Here is a 14951-nt window from a genome sequence, read left to right as displayed (position 1 = left end):
TCACAAGTGGTCACTCGAGACAGATGTGGAGGCGTATTCTAATGCCAGGTGTACAGAAATACTTCTAGCTTTCCACTTGTAATCGGATCAAACCCAACACATGTAATGCCAGGTGTGAAAAGAGCCATTGAGTAATACCTGAAATCTATACTGTAGGAATAACAAGATGCAAACAGGTATGTAGTGTTCCCCTTGAAATAAGGTCACCATGGCTGTGAAAACACAATCACGCTTCTTACAGTAAAGCACTGACTGTCAAAAAAAGTTGATGTGAATGTTGTCAGAAAGCATGGGGGGAAAACAACAGAAAGGTTCTCTTTCATAATATTTCGTTCGATGTCTCACTATGGGATGCACGCCTCGCTGCAGCCCTCAGAAGCATTTATCTCATTACGCCAATCCTGATTGGCTGGTGAACGTGTCCGTCCGCCACAGGTAGTCCCATCTACCTTAAATAGCTCATGCGGACGGCACCACCCTCATTCAAACACCTCTTCTCACTCGGAGCATATCTCGCGTCCAGGGCTAGCTAGCTTAACTGTCCATAGACGGATCTTATTTAGCTTCTGTCGCTGGGCGCTACTAGCTTAGGACATTTTTCTGCTTCGTCGGTCACACCAGATCGAACTCAGTGCTTTCCTGCCCTCCACGGCTTGGTCAGCACTGCTCTCGACGCCCCACCACGGCTACTCGAGCACCGGGCATTAGCACACCAGCTAATTCTCGGCTTCTTCACGGTTAGCACACCAGCTAACTGCCTCGGTTCCCTGCCTGCACACCAGCTCGCACGGAATGGAGGCTAAAACCCCTCACACCAGAGGGCACGGAGACTCCGGAGCCAGACTCTGTCGCTGCGGGAATAAGATATCGAGCATGGATCCACACCAGGTCTGCTCGTGCTGTCTTGGGCTGGAACACGCCCGGGCGGCTATCGAGGTCCCCGGCTCGTGTCAACACTGTGCGGTGTTCACCATCAAGAGTCTCCGCAGACGACTAGCCCGCCAGGCTAGCCTGTCTGGACATGACCCCCATCTCTCTTCCGACGGCGCCGCCGTCGAGGGCGGAGAGGAGGTGGGGGTCGCTGCGGTGGCGACACCGGAGGCTAGCGACAGCTGGGGCTCCCAGCTCGAGCTAGCCGCGGTTCCCCCGCTGGAGGAAGACGTCCTGGATTTGGACTATGGGGAAGATGATGATGGCGCCTTGGATCTCCTCATATCAGAGGATGAGGAAGAGGATGACATCTTCATCACGCCGGCTCGGGCTGCAAAGCCCGCGGCTTCCGTCGACTCTCGGGATGGAGATGAGAGTAGCACACCAGCTTCTCCCTCCCCCAGCTCGGACATGCTCGACGTGTGCAAACGCGCTGCTGCCCGGCTGGGCATCCCCTGGCCCGCTGTCGTAGCTGAGACCACCAGATCTCGCTACGAGGGGAAGAAATTGCCCTTGGCCAAGAGCGCGACGAAGCAACTTCTCCCTGTCTTCCCGGAGCTGCTGGAGGAGGTGGCGCGCTCATGGAGAGACCGCCCCTACAGCAGCCGGAGCCCGGTTCCCGGGGCCTCGTCCCTCGACTGTGAGGCGATGGAGAGCCTGGGTCTGCTCCGCATGCCTCCGATGGAGCCACTTGTTGCAGCTCACCTTCACCCCCAGCTGTCAGCGGTGTCCTCCCGGAGCCCCAGCCTGCCGTTCAAGTCCGACCGTTTTCAGTCAGCCCTGACTGAGAATGCGTACAAGGCGGCGGCGCTCTCGGCCAGAGCGCTCAATGTCCTCTCGCTGCTCACGGCTTACCAGGCTGAGTTGTGCGAGGATGTTGCGCAAACTCAGGACCCAGCTGCGTGGGAGGAGATACCGGTCATCACCGACCTGTGTCTCCGTGTCCAACGCTGCGCGGTCCAGGCCACGGGAAGAGCGATGGGGACCATGGTTCTGCAGGAGCGAGCGCGGTGGCTCAACCTCGCCAGCCTGTCAGACAGAGAGAAGGACGACGTCCTGGACATGCCCATTGTCCCGGAGGGTATTTTTGGTTCCGCCCTAGCATCGATGCAACAACGGTGTGAAGCCAAAAAGAAGGAAGACGAAGCTCTCAAGCTCTGCCTCCCTCGCAAGCCCTCAGCTCCCTCTCCACCTGCGCAGCGTAAATCCTTCGCGCAGGCTGCCTCCCAGGTTTCGCAGTTCAAAATACCGAAACATCCGAAGCCTCAGCCCGCCCTGCCGCCCGTGCCCGGGCGGCCCGGCTGGTTCAAAAAGCCCTCGGCCCCAGCTACAGCTCCGCCGGCACAGCCCGCGCAAGCTACTAGCCACCAGGCCAGGAAGAGGAAGAGAGCGGCCTGACCGCCCCTCTCGTCACCGGTGATGCAGCTGGAAGTTCCCCGTTCTCCAGCTCCACCTGTTTGGCTTCCGAGCGTGCACTCCGGGGCCCCCCACGCCCCCATCTCCCAGCTGCCACGGACCGTGCCAGAGCAGACCGGGAGAGACGGACATCTGACGGCAGAGGGTTCAGCGGTTGCCCCTCTCCCATGTCCACAAGCACGCACACACACACAAGTTTTCATATAGAAAATAGAAAGTGTCCCGCTGTCGCATCCAGGCCGAGTGCCGAGGGCGCAGCGAATAAAAGCCAAAACTATAAAAATAAACAGCGCGGTGGCGGCACCTGCTGTCCCACCCCCGGGAAAAGCCGCGGCTTTTCCCGGGGTGAGGGCAGTGAGGTCCCCGTCACTGCGTTGTCCTCCCGGGCCAAAGTGCACAGCACCGCCCAGAGGCCATGTCAGTTTTCCACCACGAGAGGGCGCCACCGCACCGCGGTTGGGACCTCTCATGGTGGAGGAGCTGCAGCGCGTCTCACCTCTCTGCCGCAGGTGGGAGAAGTGGGCTGCGCTCGCAGCTTCACCCTGGGTGTTGAAGACGATTTCGAGGGGTTACAGGCTGCAGTTTGCCGCTGTTCCCCCTCGATTCGCCGGCATAATACACTCCCAGGCTCAGGGAGAGTCAGCTCGTGTTTTACAAGAGGAAATCCTCTCACTGTTAAACAAAGGAGCAATCTGTGTCGTTCCTCCCGCACAGTGTCAGAGCGGTTTTTACTCCAGGTACTTTCTGGTCCCAAAACGGGGGGGGAGTGGTATTCGCCCTATCCTGGATCTACGTGCTCTGAACAAATTTCTCAGGAAATACAAGTTCAGGATGCTCACACACGCATCCCTGCTGCGCCTGGTGCGACAGAACGATTTCCATCCAGGCAAATCTGTTCAATTCAGATTGTGTCTTCGATTACTCGGACTGATGGCGTCAGCCATTCTCGTGGTCCGTCTCGGTCGCCTCCACATGAGGGAATTCCAGCTCTGGGTGGCCTCATGCGGGCGGGATCCCGTGCGTCATGGCGCACGGAGAGTGTTGGTTACGCCGGGGTGCGTCAGGGCACTGCGCCACTGGCGAGCCCCGTCTTTTCTGACCCGCGGGGTGCCCATGGGCTCTGTCCTGTCCAGGACGGTGGTCACTACGGACGCCAGCCTGACAGGGTGGGGCGGAATTCACGAGGGCCGGTCGATGAGGGGCCGCTGGAGTGTGGACCTCCAGCGGTCTCACATAAATTTTCTGGAACTTTCAGCGGTGTTCCTCTCCCTGAAACACTTCCTTCCGTCTCTCATGGGCCATCATGTCCTGGTGAGGACGGACAATACGACGACGGTAACGTACATCAACCGCCAAGGGGGGTTGCGCTCTCGTCAGTTGCACATGCTGGCTCGCAGACTGATCCTGTGGAGCTGCGGTCGTCTCCTCTCCCTGAGGGCGACGCACGTCCCGGGAGCTCTGAACACGGGCGCGGACCTGTTGTCCAGGGGCGCGCCGGTATACGGGGAGTGGACTCTGCACCCGGTGATTGTGGAACAGATATGGGCCCGTTATGGTCGGGCCGCGGTGGATCTGTTCGCGTCAAGAGGAAACGCGCAGTGCGCGCTGTTTTACTCTCTGCGCAGCCTGGATGCTCCCTTCGGCATAGACGCACTAGCGCACGTCTGGCCGCACGAGCTTCTTTACGCGTTCCCTCCCCTGGCACTGTTACCCCCCACTCTATCCGGAGTGAGGGACCACGGCCACGCGCTGATTCTGATAGCTCCGCATTGGCCTGCGATGCATTGGCTGGCGGAGATATATCGGTTGCTGTGCGTGCAACCTTGGCAGCTCCCGCTGCGCAGGGACCTGTTATCGCAGGGGGGGGGGGCGGTTTTCCACCCGCACCCAGAACGCCTGGCGCTGTGGGTTTGGCCCCTGAGTGGTTCAATTTGTCAGCGGTGGGACTCCCACAGCGTGTGATTTCCACTATACAAAGTGCTCGAGCCTCTTCCACTAGGTCTCTGTATGACTGTAAGTGGAGAGTGTTTGAGGACTGGTGTCACAGAAATGGCCATGTTCCTTTTCAGTGTCCAGTGGGTGTGATATTGTCATTCTTACAGGACCTGATTGACAAACGAAAAGCCTTCTCCACAGTTAAAGTGTACTTGGCAGCTATAGCCGCCTGTCACGTGGGGTTTGGGGAACAAACAGCGAGCCAGCACCCGCTGGTTTGCCGTTTTATGAAGGGAGCGCGCAGGCTTCTCCCCGTGTCCAGACCGCTGGTGCCACCATGGGATCTGGCGGTGGTTCTGGAGGGGCTCAAGGGTCCTCCTTTTGAGCCGCTGGGGGGAGCAGGCTTGAAACACCTGTCTCTCAAGACAGTGTTGTTACTGGCTCTGGCTTCGGCTAAACGGGTTAGTGACATCCATGCGCTTTCGGTGCATCCATCATGCACTCAGCTTTTCCCGGGGGATGTGAGGATGATTTTGAAGCCCAACCCGGCCTTTGTGCCTAAGGTAGTGGGCTCATGTTCTCCTATTGACCTTGTGGCCTTTGCTGCCTCACCTGGAGAGCAGCGGTCACATGCGTTATGTCCAGTCCGTGCGGTGCGCACTTACATGGACAGGACTAAGGGTTTCAGGAGGAGCGATCAGCTGTTTGTCTCCTGGGCTAATCCTCATAAGGGGAAACCTGTCACAAAGCAGCGCCTGTCCCACTGGGTCGTGGAGGCGATTGCTTTGGCTTATACGAGTCAGGGTTTGCAGACACCTGCGGGTCTGCGGGCGCACTCGACTCGGGGCTTGGCCGCATCCTGGGCCTTATTCAGGGGAGTTTCTGTTCAGGACATCTGTGCTGCAGCGAGTTGGTCCTCGCCTCTCACTTTTGTCCGTTTTTATATGCTGGACGTCTCCGCTCCGTGCGTGGCACGCGCGGTTTTGCTGTCCTGATTGGAACAGAGTACATTTTTCCCTGTGGGTTGGTGGACGCTCGATAAGCTTGTCTGGCAATACGGGAGCAACCATATCCCATAGTGAGACATCGAACGAAATATTATGAAAGAGAACTTTAGGTTATTTACATAACCCCGGTTCTCTGAGTAATATGAGTGAGATGTCTCACCAGACTACCCTTCTTGCTTGGGCGAGTGAGAAGAGGTGCTTATCTTGAATGAGGGTGGTGCCGTCCGCATGAGCTATTTAAGGTAGATGGGACTACCTGTGGCGGACGGACACGTTCACCAGCCAATCAGGATTGGCGTAATGAGATAAATGCTTCTGAGGGCTGCAGCGAGGCGTGCATCCCATAGTGAGACATCTCACTCATATTACTCAGAGAACCGGGGTTATGTAAATAACCTAAAGTTACTGTACATAGAAAAAGAAGCAGACAAAGAAAGTGGATATGCCAAAAGATACATTTCAACACTGAACATATACCTGCAGTATGTGTTAGTCCATTCACACCAAACATACATATCAGAGTTTTCAGAACTCAAGTCAAGGTTTCACAGAGCTTATGAGTCACAACAAGATATGATTTGGTGAAATGTGACGGCAAGGCACAGACTGCAAGCTGCTTTACTTATACGACTGCACAATATATTCATGTATTCCAGTGTAACGTCGATGAAAATAAAAGCAGCCATGATGTTCACTGTGGTGGATTGCATAACTGGCAATTCTCTTAATGAACTGAGCGGATGCAGTAGTTCTTTGGGAAACATAAAACAACATGCTTAGAAATGTAAAAGATTACGGCATGCTGTTGAAAATGCTCAGTGGTAAAAAATAATGTAAAGCAAAAACAGTGTTATACTCCTTTAATGGCAAAATCTCCCTGTAATGAATTGAATCCTGCAGACTAATGAGATTAATTGATGATTGTCTTACAATGACTTTTCCTCTATTATAATTCTGTAGAGCACTCACTGATTTAGCATTGCATTTCTATAATATTGTCAGACTTGCAATGGACAGTTAAAGGTACAGTGAGTAGAATTTACTGGCATCTAATAGAAATGGTATGGCATAGCAGAAATGGTATATAATATTTATAAGAATGATGGAATCAATGATTTTTCATCACCTTAGTATGAACTTACTCAATGGAAGCGTTCTTCTATTTAATGCGACATGTGATTGGTCCACTGCCACAGCAGCCACAACCCGTCTGTGGTGGTGAAGTCGTTGTAATTTTGAGTTCAGTAGCCAAGATGCCACTTAAACGCTGTAAAGTGTGTCTACACTACACGCCTGTTACAGCTACAGATAAAAGCAAGTGCTCAAAATGTGGAATGGGTATCAAATGAAGTACTGAGTTGGTATCAGTATCACTTTAAGGGTACTTGGATTGGTACTGCTATCGTAATTTTTTAAACGATACCCAGCCTTATTTGGCAATGCGGTATTGAGGTTTAATTACTTTTATGTTCTTTTGAGTCCAAGGATTTTCCACAGGACATCATGGTTAGTTAGATGACCTGACAATCTCACTGTCTCAGTTTCATCTTTTACTGTTTATTCCTACAGTATTTTAAAAAAAATGTTCCTACCAAATAGAGCTAAATATGTCCATATCTTATATTGGAGTCCTGTTTTTATTGAAGAATAACGCCACTAACAAGGCAGAGCTAACTCTACCCCCTGCTGTGAGTCCACAGTGAAAATGCATGAGCCACAGCTCGGCACAGTGTGATTAAAGAGGGATAAACGAGGCCCACAGAAAAGCAGACTGAAATCCAGAGCATCACTGCCTCTGAAAAATTGTTTGCGTTGCTGAATTTCAAGCCACAGTCCCTCATTTGAAATGAATTATCTTGCATTAAATATTTTTCACTGTGTTAAATTTGATTAACGGCGCTCAAACCCCACACTGAGCTGTGTTTGCAGTAGGATTATCAGGTATCTATGCGCTAAGACTTATTCAACATGACTAAGCAAGTGTGAGTGTCTTTAGTTTACCATCCATTTACACAGTACTCTATTCTTGTCCTGACTGTACTGTGAAACAACCTATTACATGGTGGATCAGTACGTACGCTGTGGTAGAATGACAAGTTTTTGCTCTCTCTTCAGCCGGACTGCCACCTCCACCTCCACCTGCGCTGGGCAGACAACCCCTACGTGTCTGGGACTGTGCACACCAAAGACTCAGCTCCAGGTCTCATCATGGGTGCTGGTGAGTTTCAGACCCCATTTAATCAATACACACAACTCTGATATAGCTCAAAATGAGCAAATATTTGATGGCATCTGGTCCTGACACTGCACAGGGGTTTAAAAGAACATTGTTCATCTGAAGAAGCATCTGTACTTTCTTTTTTAATGAAGACAGGACAAACTGATCAGTTGACTCCAATAATAATAATACAGTAGATACTATCTCTGTAGATAAAAAAGAGAATAATACAGAACAAAAAGCAGCATCGCCTTGAAGATGCAGGGATGAAGACAAGCAAAGCGCTTCCTTTCTGATAGTGGACTGGTAGGTTATGCTGTTGTTTTTAGCTGTGGTCTATATTGAACGTCTTAGCCGGTGCCAACAGTGAGTTGAAGGCTGCAGCTCAGCCAACTTTTGTATTTCTTAGGAAACATCAATAAAAACATTTTTAGAGTGAGTGTTTGAATGGAGAAATCAAATATAAAATAAATAAATATATGGGTCAGTGAGAAATAAGGGTTGGCAAGATGAGCAATTCAAAAATATGTTAAAAAGTAGTTTTAAAAGCAGCATCAGGTTTGTTCAAATGTACATTTAGTATTTTTGAAATTTGCAGGATTTCTTACCAAAAGTAAGACTGAATGCTCCTGAAAATGTCAAATAGTGTAACCACAAAAGAATGTAAATGGTTCCTGATCTCCATGATTCCCCAGATTGAATGTGATATTTAGAACAATTGTATTCCATTACTTTTATTTAATATAAAAGTTATAATGTAAGATCATGCCAAACTAGTTGATATGGTGTTTTATTGAGAATTTACTGTTTTTAAGCAAGTTGAATTATTTGGTACGAAGTTTTTATGGTTACACCACTTAGACATTTTTACCATAATCCTCTAATATATTCTCTCAAAATGGATTAAAAGCAGAAATTTGATGCTGAGTCCACACAAAAAGAATGTGTGCAAGTTATTCATATGTTTATTTTCACATTTGAATAAACCACATGGACACAAAAAACCATCATTGACCCTTATGCTGTATGTGATGTAGTTTAAGTTTTTTACGTGTAAATCAAATCCAATTAACTAGACACTATATACAAAACTGATAACAGTAGATGTGGTAGTGTTTGTGCATTTATGTCTGCAGCCCTTACAATAACACTCCATTATATGCAAACAGTCTCCATGGCTTAGATAAAACACTCCAGAGACAAATACCCGTTTACCTCAGGAAGAGCTCTGGCACAAGTCTTCCTTTCTGTCAGTGCAGCGGTGGAGTCTAAACCACACCACTTCATGCCTGAGCACTCTAACACACCGAGGAGTTCACTGAACCAATAGCAATTTTATTTATTGAATACTTTACTGTGTTTGTTTGTGCACGGGCATTCCTGACAGATGGAGGGGGGAAAAAAATAGAGGTCCTGAAAACTGAATAAGTTAAGACAAGTAAGTGTGCTGCCCATCTGTATATGAGCAAGGCAAAGACAGCCATCTGGGTCATGCTTTGCATCTCTCTGTCTGCTAGAGAAACCCATTTTTGTATGAAAAATATTTAAAAACTTACAATATAAGGATTCAGAAAGATAAAAATACTCATGCTAAGCCAAATTTGTTAGCTGTCAGTTCAATAATAGGATAGAAATTCAAAACTGTGAGATTCCAAGTTAAAGTGATAACGTTTTAAAGGGAATTTCACTTATTTTACACATTAAGTATGTCTTCTGTGGCTCCTGAGGGTCTGAAATCAGGGTTACTCCAGCTCTGGCGTAGAGTCTTCAAATGTATAGTAGAAAGGAGTACATGTGTAAGTGAAAATTGGCAGACATTAAGTCACAATTAAAGTCAAGTCAAAATTAGGTCTATGTTGAATGTGTGACATCACTGAGAATTTTGACTTACAGGATAAATAAACTACTACTACCAACTAAATAATTATCCACATTTATACTAAAGATAAATAGTGAGATAAAAAGTCACAATTCTGGCTCTTACAGTCATGTTTTAGGTCAGAATGATTACTTACTAAAAGGTAAGTGTAAAATGTAACCTTTGTGACTTCTGTACTGTGTTTGCTTATTCTCTATGTACACTGCTGACATTGGTTACATCTGTATTTTTGAATCAATGCCTGTTCATATGAGCCTCATTGCTTGATTCAATTTTCAATGTTTCATCTTTCCTTCAGGTAACCTTGGCTCTAAGCTAGTAGAATATAAGGAGGATATGTACATCACTTCAGACTGTGGGAAGACGTGGAGACAGGTACATCATGTCCTACCTCACTGCTGCTTCTTCTTCTTTCCCTCTCTGCATCCCCGCTAACCTTCTCCACACACAGGATCCAAGGAGATACCAAAATCCAATTTCATATCCGTCCACTTTTCTCTTACTCGAAACTGAACCTCAAAGTATGTCTCGTACCATTTTTGGATGTTAAAGTTTTGCTTTTCAGGATTTGGACTGAATTTTAATGACTGCATTAGTAACATATTTCCTGACTTGTTTTGCTTTGAAGGTTTTCGAGGAGGAGCATCACATCCTGTACCTGGACCACGGTGGGGTCATTGTTGCCATCAAGGACACCTCTATTCCCCTCAAAATACTCAAGTAAGATCACTAGCCGGTTACCATAGCAATACCAGTTCCTTGCTGCAGTAAGGCAGGCTTTAACAGGATGAGATTGTTATATTAATGATGTTTGATTAAACCCATTTAGTGTCATGCATCTCTGATATGATGTAGATAAATTACATTATTAATTTGATTAGTTCCAGTGGGAAATTAAAAGGTGTTTGGCAGTCAGTAAATCAATAAACCTTCATTTGTATTGCATGTTTGATACAGGTTAGTGTGTGCAGATGTAAAGTGTTTAACAGGAAACCAAAATACAGATAAGACCCACGCATTATAATCATGGGAAACAACACTGGAAAGAAAAACATTGAAATATGAGGTGACTAAAAGGTGAATAGATGAGGATTGTAAAAAAATAAAACAATAAAAGCTTTCTATGCAAAAACTAGGCTACAGTATACAGTAGGTTAGAAACATACATGGATACTGTTGGTCAGCTGTCACCAAGAACATATTACTCCTTCTGTTCAAATATAAGATTTACCATGTCCATTTTACATTAGGGTTAGGGTTAGACAATTTAATATGTCCAACTTAATGGTAAATTGAAACTAAGAGTCATGCATGTTTTTATTTAGAATAATAATATTGGTTTATTTCTGGTACAAAACTGAGGACACCCATGTGTGATATCACTTGCATGTTAAATGATTCAAAATTGTATCATCATCAGTAATTGTGGTATTTTTAGAGTGATCTGATTTGTAACAGAAAACTATCTAGGTTAGATAGACTACATTGAAAACAGATGCCTCAATCTACAACCCCAATGGCCCGGGTTGTGTCTAATGGAACATAGCTTCACATGATAAGCAATTTCCTGAACAAGTAAGAGTGTTATACTTCATATGCAAGAATACAAGATCATCATTGGGCTACTGAACGGACACACAGGAGGAGCCACACTACTAATAACAGAAGGTGTAGTAGCTATATGTAGAATTCACTACTTCGTCATCCTTGCATTGAAAAACAGAAAGGCTTCTGACTTGGCACAAGGATTATCTGTGGAAATTGGTGTTTCAGTGACTGCCAGGCTCAGACTGGCAATCTGGCAGTTCTGGCAAACAGCAGATGGGCCGGCCCACCTACTGGGCTGCAAGGCCACCAGCAATGTGGGAAAAAATTTTGTGGGGGGAAAAAAATTGACCTGAGGCTCACTTAATGTTGAAACATGTTGAGTCTATCTGATTAAGAGTTACACAGTCCCAATTGTCAACAGGCTACCTTTACTGTAAGGCAGGTGCTTTGGGACCATCAACGTCCTCCCACTCTTTCAAGTGGACGAATCCATTGAATGTCAGATGTCAAGAGCAAATAATCAAATCAAGACAGAAAGAGTGCAGTTTGAATTGAAAATAACGCTCGCCAGTACAAATGTATAAAGGTCCCAATAAGTGTAAAAGGTGGAGCAAGGAGGGTTCAGACAGAAAAAGAAAAAAAAGTCATTCTGGAAAAAGATTGTTGGCATAATATATATACAGCAGGATGTTTGTATGATAGAAACTGACTTGGACCATTAAAACGTGAGGGGGTCTCCATGAGACTGTCTCAAATTCAGTGCAGATTGATACATTTAATAAAATGGAAGCATATCTGTTCCATTAGAAAACCCTTTCATTGTGAATAGGCTGCAGCCTCTCTGCAGTTCACCAGCCCTCCCCCACCATTCAGCATGTGCTAGTAGACAGAAGACTGTCATGTCCTCACACAGACAGCTGCTTTAATGACTTCCACCTATCCTGTGCACAAGCATGAATGATCCCTGCTGATTGGCTAAAATAGAGTGGTATAGCTTGGCCCGTTCCACTTTGTTTCCCATTGACAAAATTACATTTTCGTGATATCGAACATGACAGAAGTGAGTTTTGTTATATAATGTATGACATCATACCACTAGCACAGTGGTTACTTCTGCAGTGCTGGTGTTCGTCTGGTTCACGATTAACAACATCACTGAGTAAATGAGGCAATAGATTATTAGTAATTATGGCTCTGTTGCTGTAGTCTATTCATAACCTCCAATTTTGCATGTTTCAACTGTTATAGATTTCATTATATATAATATTAGAGTTAAATATTATTTGTGACACCTCATATATTATTATTACCCTGAAGAGATTAGTGTCTCTTACCACTAAATACTGTTTCAAAGGGTTTTCGAGTAAATCATGGAATAAAGGGAATTAACTGATAAGGCAGTGGTCATAATTTAACATATTAGTCTCACAGTATCAAGTAGTGGCATCATCACAGGCTCCACAGCCTGATATTTCTACAGTGCAGGGGAAGTTCAGTTACCCAGTCAACCCTGTACCCTTCAAAATCATTTAAGATCATCCCCTCTCTCTCCACAGTTCACACTGACAATTTCAAGCTCAGCAAGATGTTATCTCATCGACCTTAATAAATAAGGATGAAATAATGAGAAACCATAGATAAGGGAGTACTCAGAAAAACATTTATCACAGACATAAATCAAATGACCTTTTCGATGAGCTCCCATCGGTCTGTCAGTGAAAGACCACAGAGTGTTGTCCTTCACATTTTCCCCTCCCTCATACTTCAGCTAAATCAATAATCCCAAAGCCTCTGGAAATGTGGTGGAAAACATCTCGCAAGCAGCCACAGAGACCTGTCAAGGCAAGAGAAAGTGTTCCTTGCGAGAAAAGCAACTTTCCGAAAGTGAATTGAGAACGATTTTTAGCACTTCATTACACAAAATGGCCATAATGTTATCACCTCATCAGGTGCGGAGATTTCTGGCTTCCAGAACTCTATCTGGCCCACTGTCTCTGTTTTCCTGGGTAGAAACTCTCCTCTCGTTGGACTCTTGTGAACTCCAATGAAATACAGTACAGTGTAATGTGTGAGTATGAGCAGAGCAACACATTTCAGCTGCGAAAGCTAAAAGGCATTGTTCTAACGCCAAAAAAACTAATGGCAGAGCTGTGATGTTATTCCAGTATTTTGCACATAGATTTATTACATCTTCAGTACACGTCTTTGTTGGACGCCTGCTCTAATTAGCTGGCTTACTCGACTGTGTTATAAAACTGCAACTTTATTGTTGTACTGGCATTCTGTTACACCACAGGCTTTTATAGAAGGGAATAAGTTATGTCAGTGTTGAGATTCCAACTGGTCTCCAATTCAAATAATGTTAAAGATCATTTTGCAGCCTTTTTAAAGTTATAATCATTTCAATATCTCAAGATACTGTTTTAATATGAATAAGCAAAGTAGGAAAAGTGTGAAACTGCCAGGGACCCTGAAAACTGCACATTTAGGTTTTTACCAGGTGTTGAGACTCTATATTAAGAGGGTTCCTTTGTTAACCTGTCGTTTTAAAAGCTTCATTATTTCAGAAGGTGATACCACTCAATGTATTGGCATTCTGTTGCCTCTCTATATTGTAGTTCCCATTTGTGCTGGTTGAGACGATAGAATATGGGTACAGAATGGACATTACACAAAAGACAAAAGTCAGTGCATGGTGAATGTGGACAGTGTTGGACCACATTGTTAACTAGCTACTACAGTCTTCTTTATCAAAACGCTCACAGTTTGGCTGGATGAGTTGCTCTTCCTTTGTTACATCTGACAAAGTACAGTAGTTAGTCAAGGCAAGTTTGCTGCCACCCTTTTGAATGGAACTTTGGGACCTACATTATTAAATACAGCTGTCATTGCAAGAGTAACTGCATACTTCATGGTGATTTTGGTGATTGCACATTATTTGGATCAGTCTAGTATTGCTAGCAGAATCTTTACATTATTGTCTAGGAACATGGTTGAGTTTCACACCCTGTTCAGCAGTGAGGTAGCGCTGCACTGTAGTGTGTGTGGTCACAAGGACAGCAGGCCACACCCATCACTGATCAATGGATGTGGTCAAAGCTTCAACACACCTTTACCTTTCAACACCAAAATTTCAGTGCAGCAATGCTGTTTTTGCTGCATACAAGATGTAGTGTGGAGTTCTACTTTGTGATAATTAGAGCTTTAATAAATCCATGTGGCCTGGTTAAATTTCCCAGAGAGAAAGAAGCAGAGATGATTAAAAAAAGGAAAAAACAGATGTTAAGACGCACAGAGAAAGAGTGGTATTGAGGACATTGCGAGCTGGAGAGAGAGGACTTTAGAGAGTCAGTACTTGTCTCTGTTAAGAATTCTTTTTTGACCTAAAACCCTTCTTCACCAAGCCAAGCCCTCTGCATTTAGACACTCATGGAAAAAATCTTTCCACATCCCTGAAAACAAGACTTGTTCCCCGACTCAACAGTGCCTTTGACTCGCCGAAATAATTACACCATGTTCCCATGCAGGGGTAGGATATCTACAACTTTGTGTATCAAGGCATTGGTATTTTCACAGCCACTTGACAAGCAGCACATCTAGACATTTAAGAGCGACAACTCTGCATGTGTGCGCACACACTCAAATCATTTCACATAATTCCCTAGCCACTCTCATCGGTTGACTTTTCTTTTTCTTTTTTTACACTGTAACTCACACAACGAATTCATATCATTTAATTATGAAAAGCTGGCAGGCTGAGAAATGAGATGCCAAAGTAACACACGGTCTGGAGAGGATTGTGTAACGTATATTTGATGATTTATGATTAGCTCTGACTAGAATAAGTCTTGTTTTAGATTTCTTTATAGCACTGGAAGAAATGCTGGTGTGTAGCATGGAGTGGAATCATAAGTTTGGCTGCCTGCTAATCAGTTTGATTACAGGGTATCACCCCATCAATCTCTAATAATTCTTCAGATGCTGGTAGGAAGAAATTACATAGATTAAATTAGATGTG

General features: G+C 45.5%; 1 protein-coding gene across 1 annotated transcript in view; it reads left to right on the top strand.

The window, feature by feature from the left end:
• sorcs2 (sortilin-related VPS10 domain containing receptor 2) overlaps positions 1–14951 on the top strand; it is a 296952-nt gene that overhangs the window by 266268 nt on the left and 15733 nt on the right. Inside the window, exons 11-13 of the mRNA XM_053343432.1 lie at positions 7404–7506; positions 9684–9760; positions 10014–10105. Coding sequence (XP_053199407.1) covers positions 7404–7506; positions 9684–9760; positions 10014–10105 — 272 coding nt within the window. The remainder of the gene's footprint in view (positions 1–7403; positions 7507–9683; positions 9761–10013; positions 10106–14951) is intronic.

Source organism: Scomber japonicus, chromosome 22 (assembly GCF_027409825.1).
Source record: "Scomber japonicus isolate fScoJap1 chromosome 22, fScoJap1.pri, whole genome shotgun sequence".
NCBI classification, from domain to species: domain Eukaryota; kingdom Metazoa; phylum Chordata; class Actinopteri; order Scombriformes; family Scombridae; genus Scomber; species Scomber japonicus.
The sequence above is the reverse complement of the archived record's forward strand: the minus strand, read 5'-3'. Positions and strand labels throughout refer to the sequence as shown.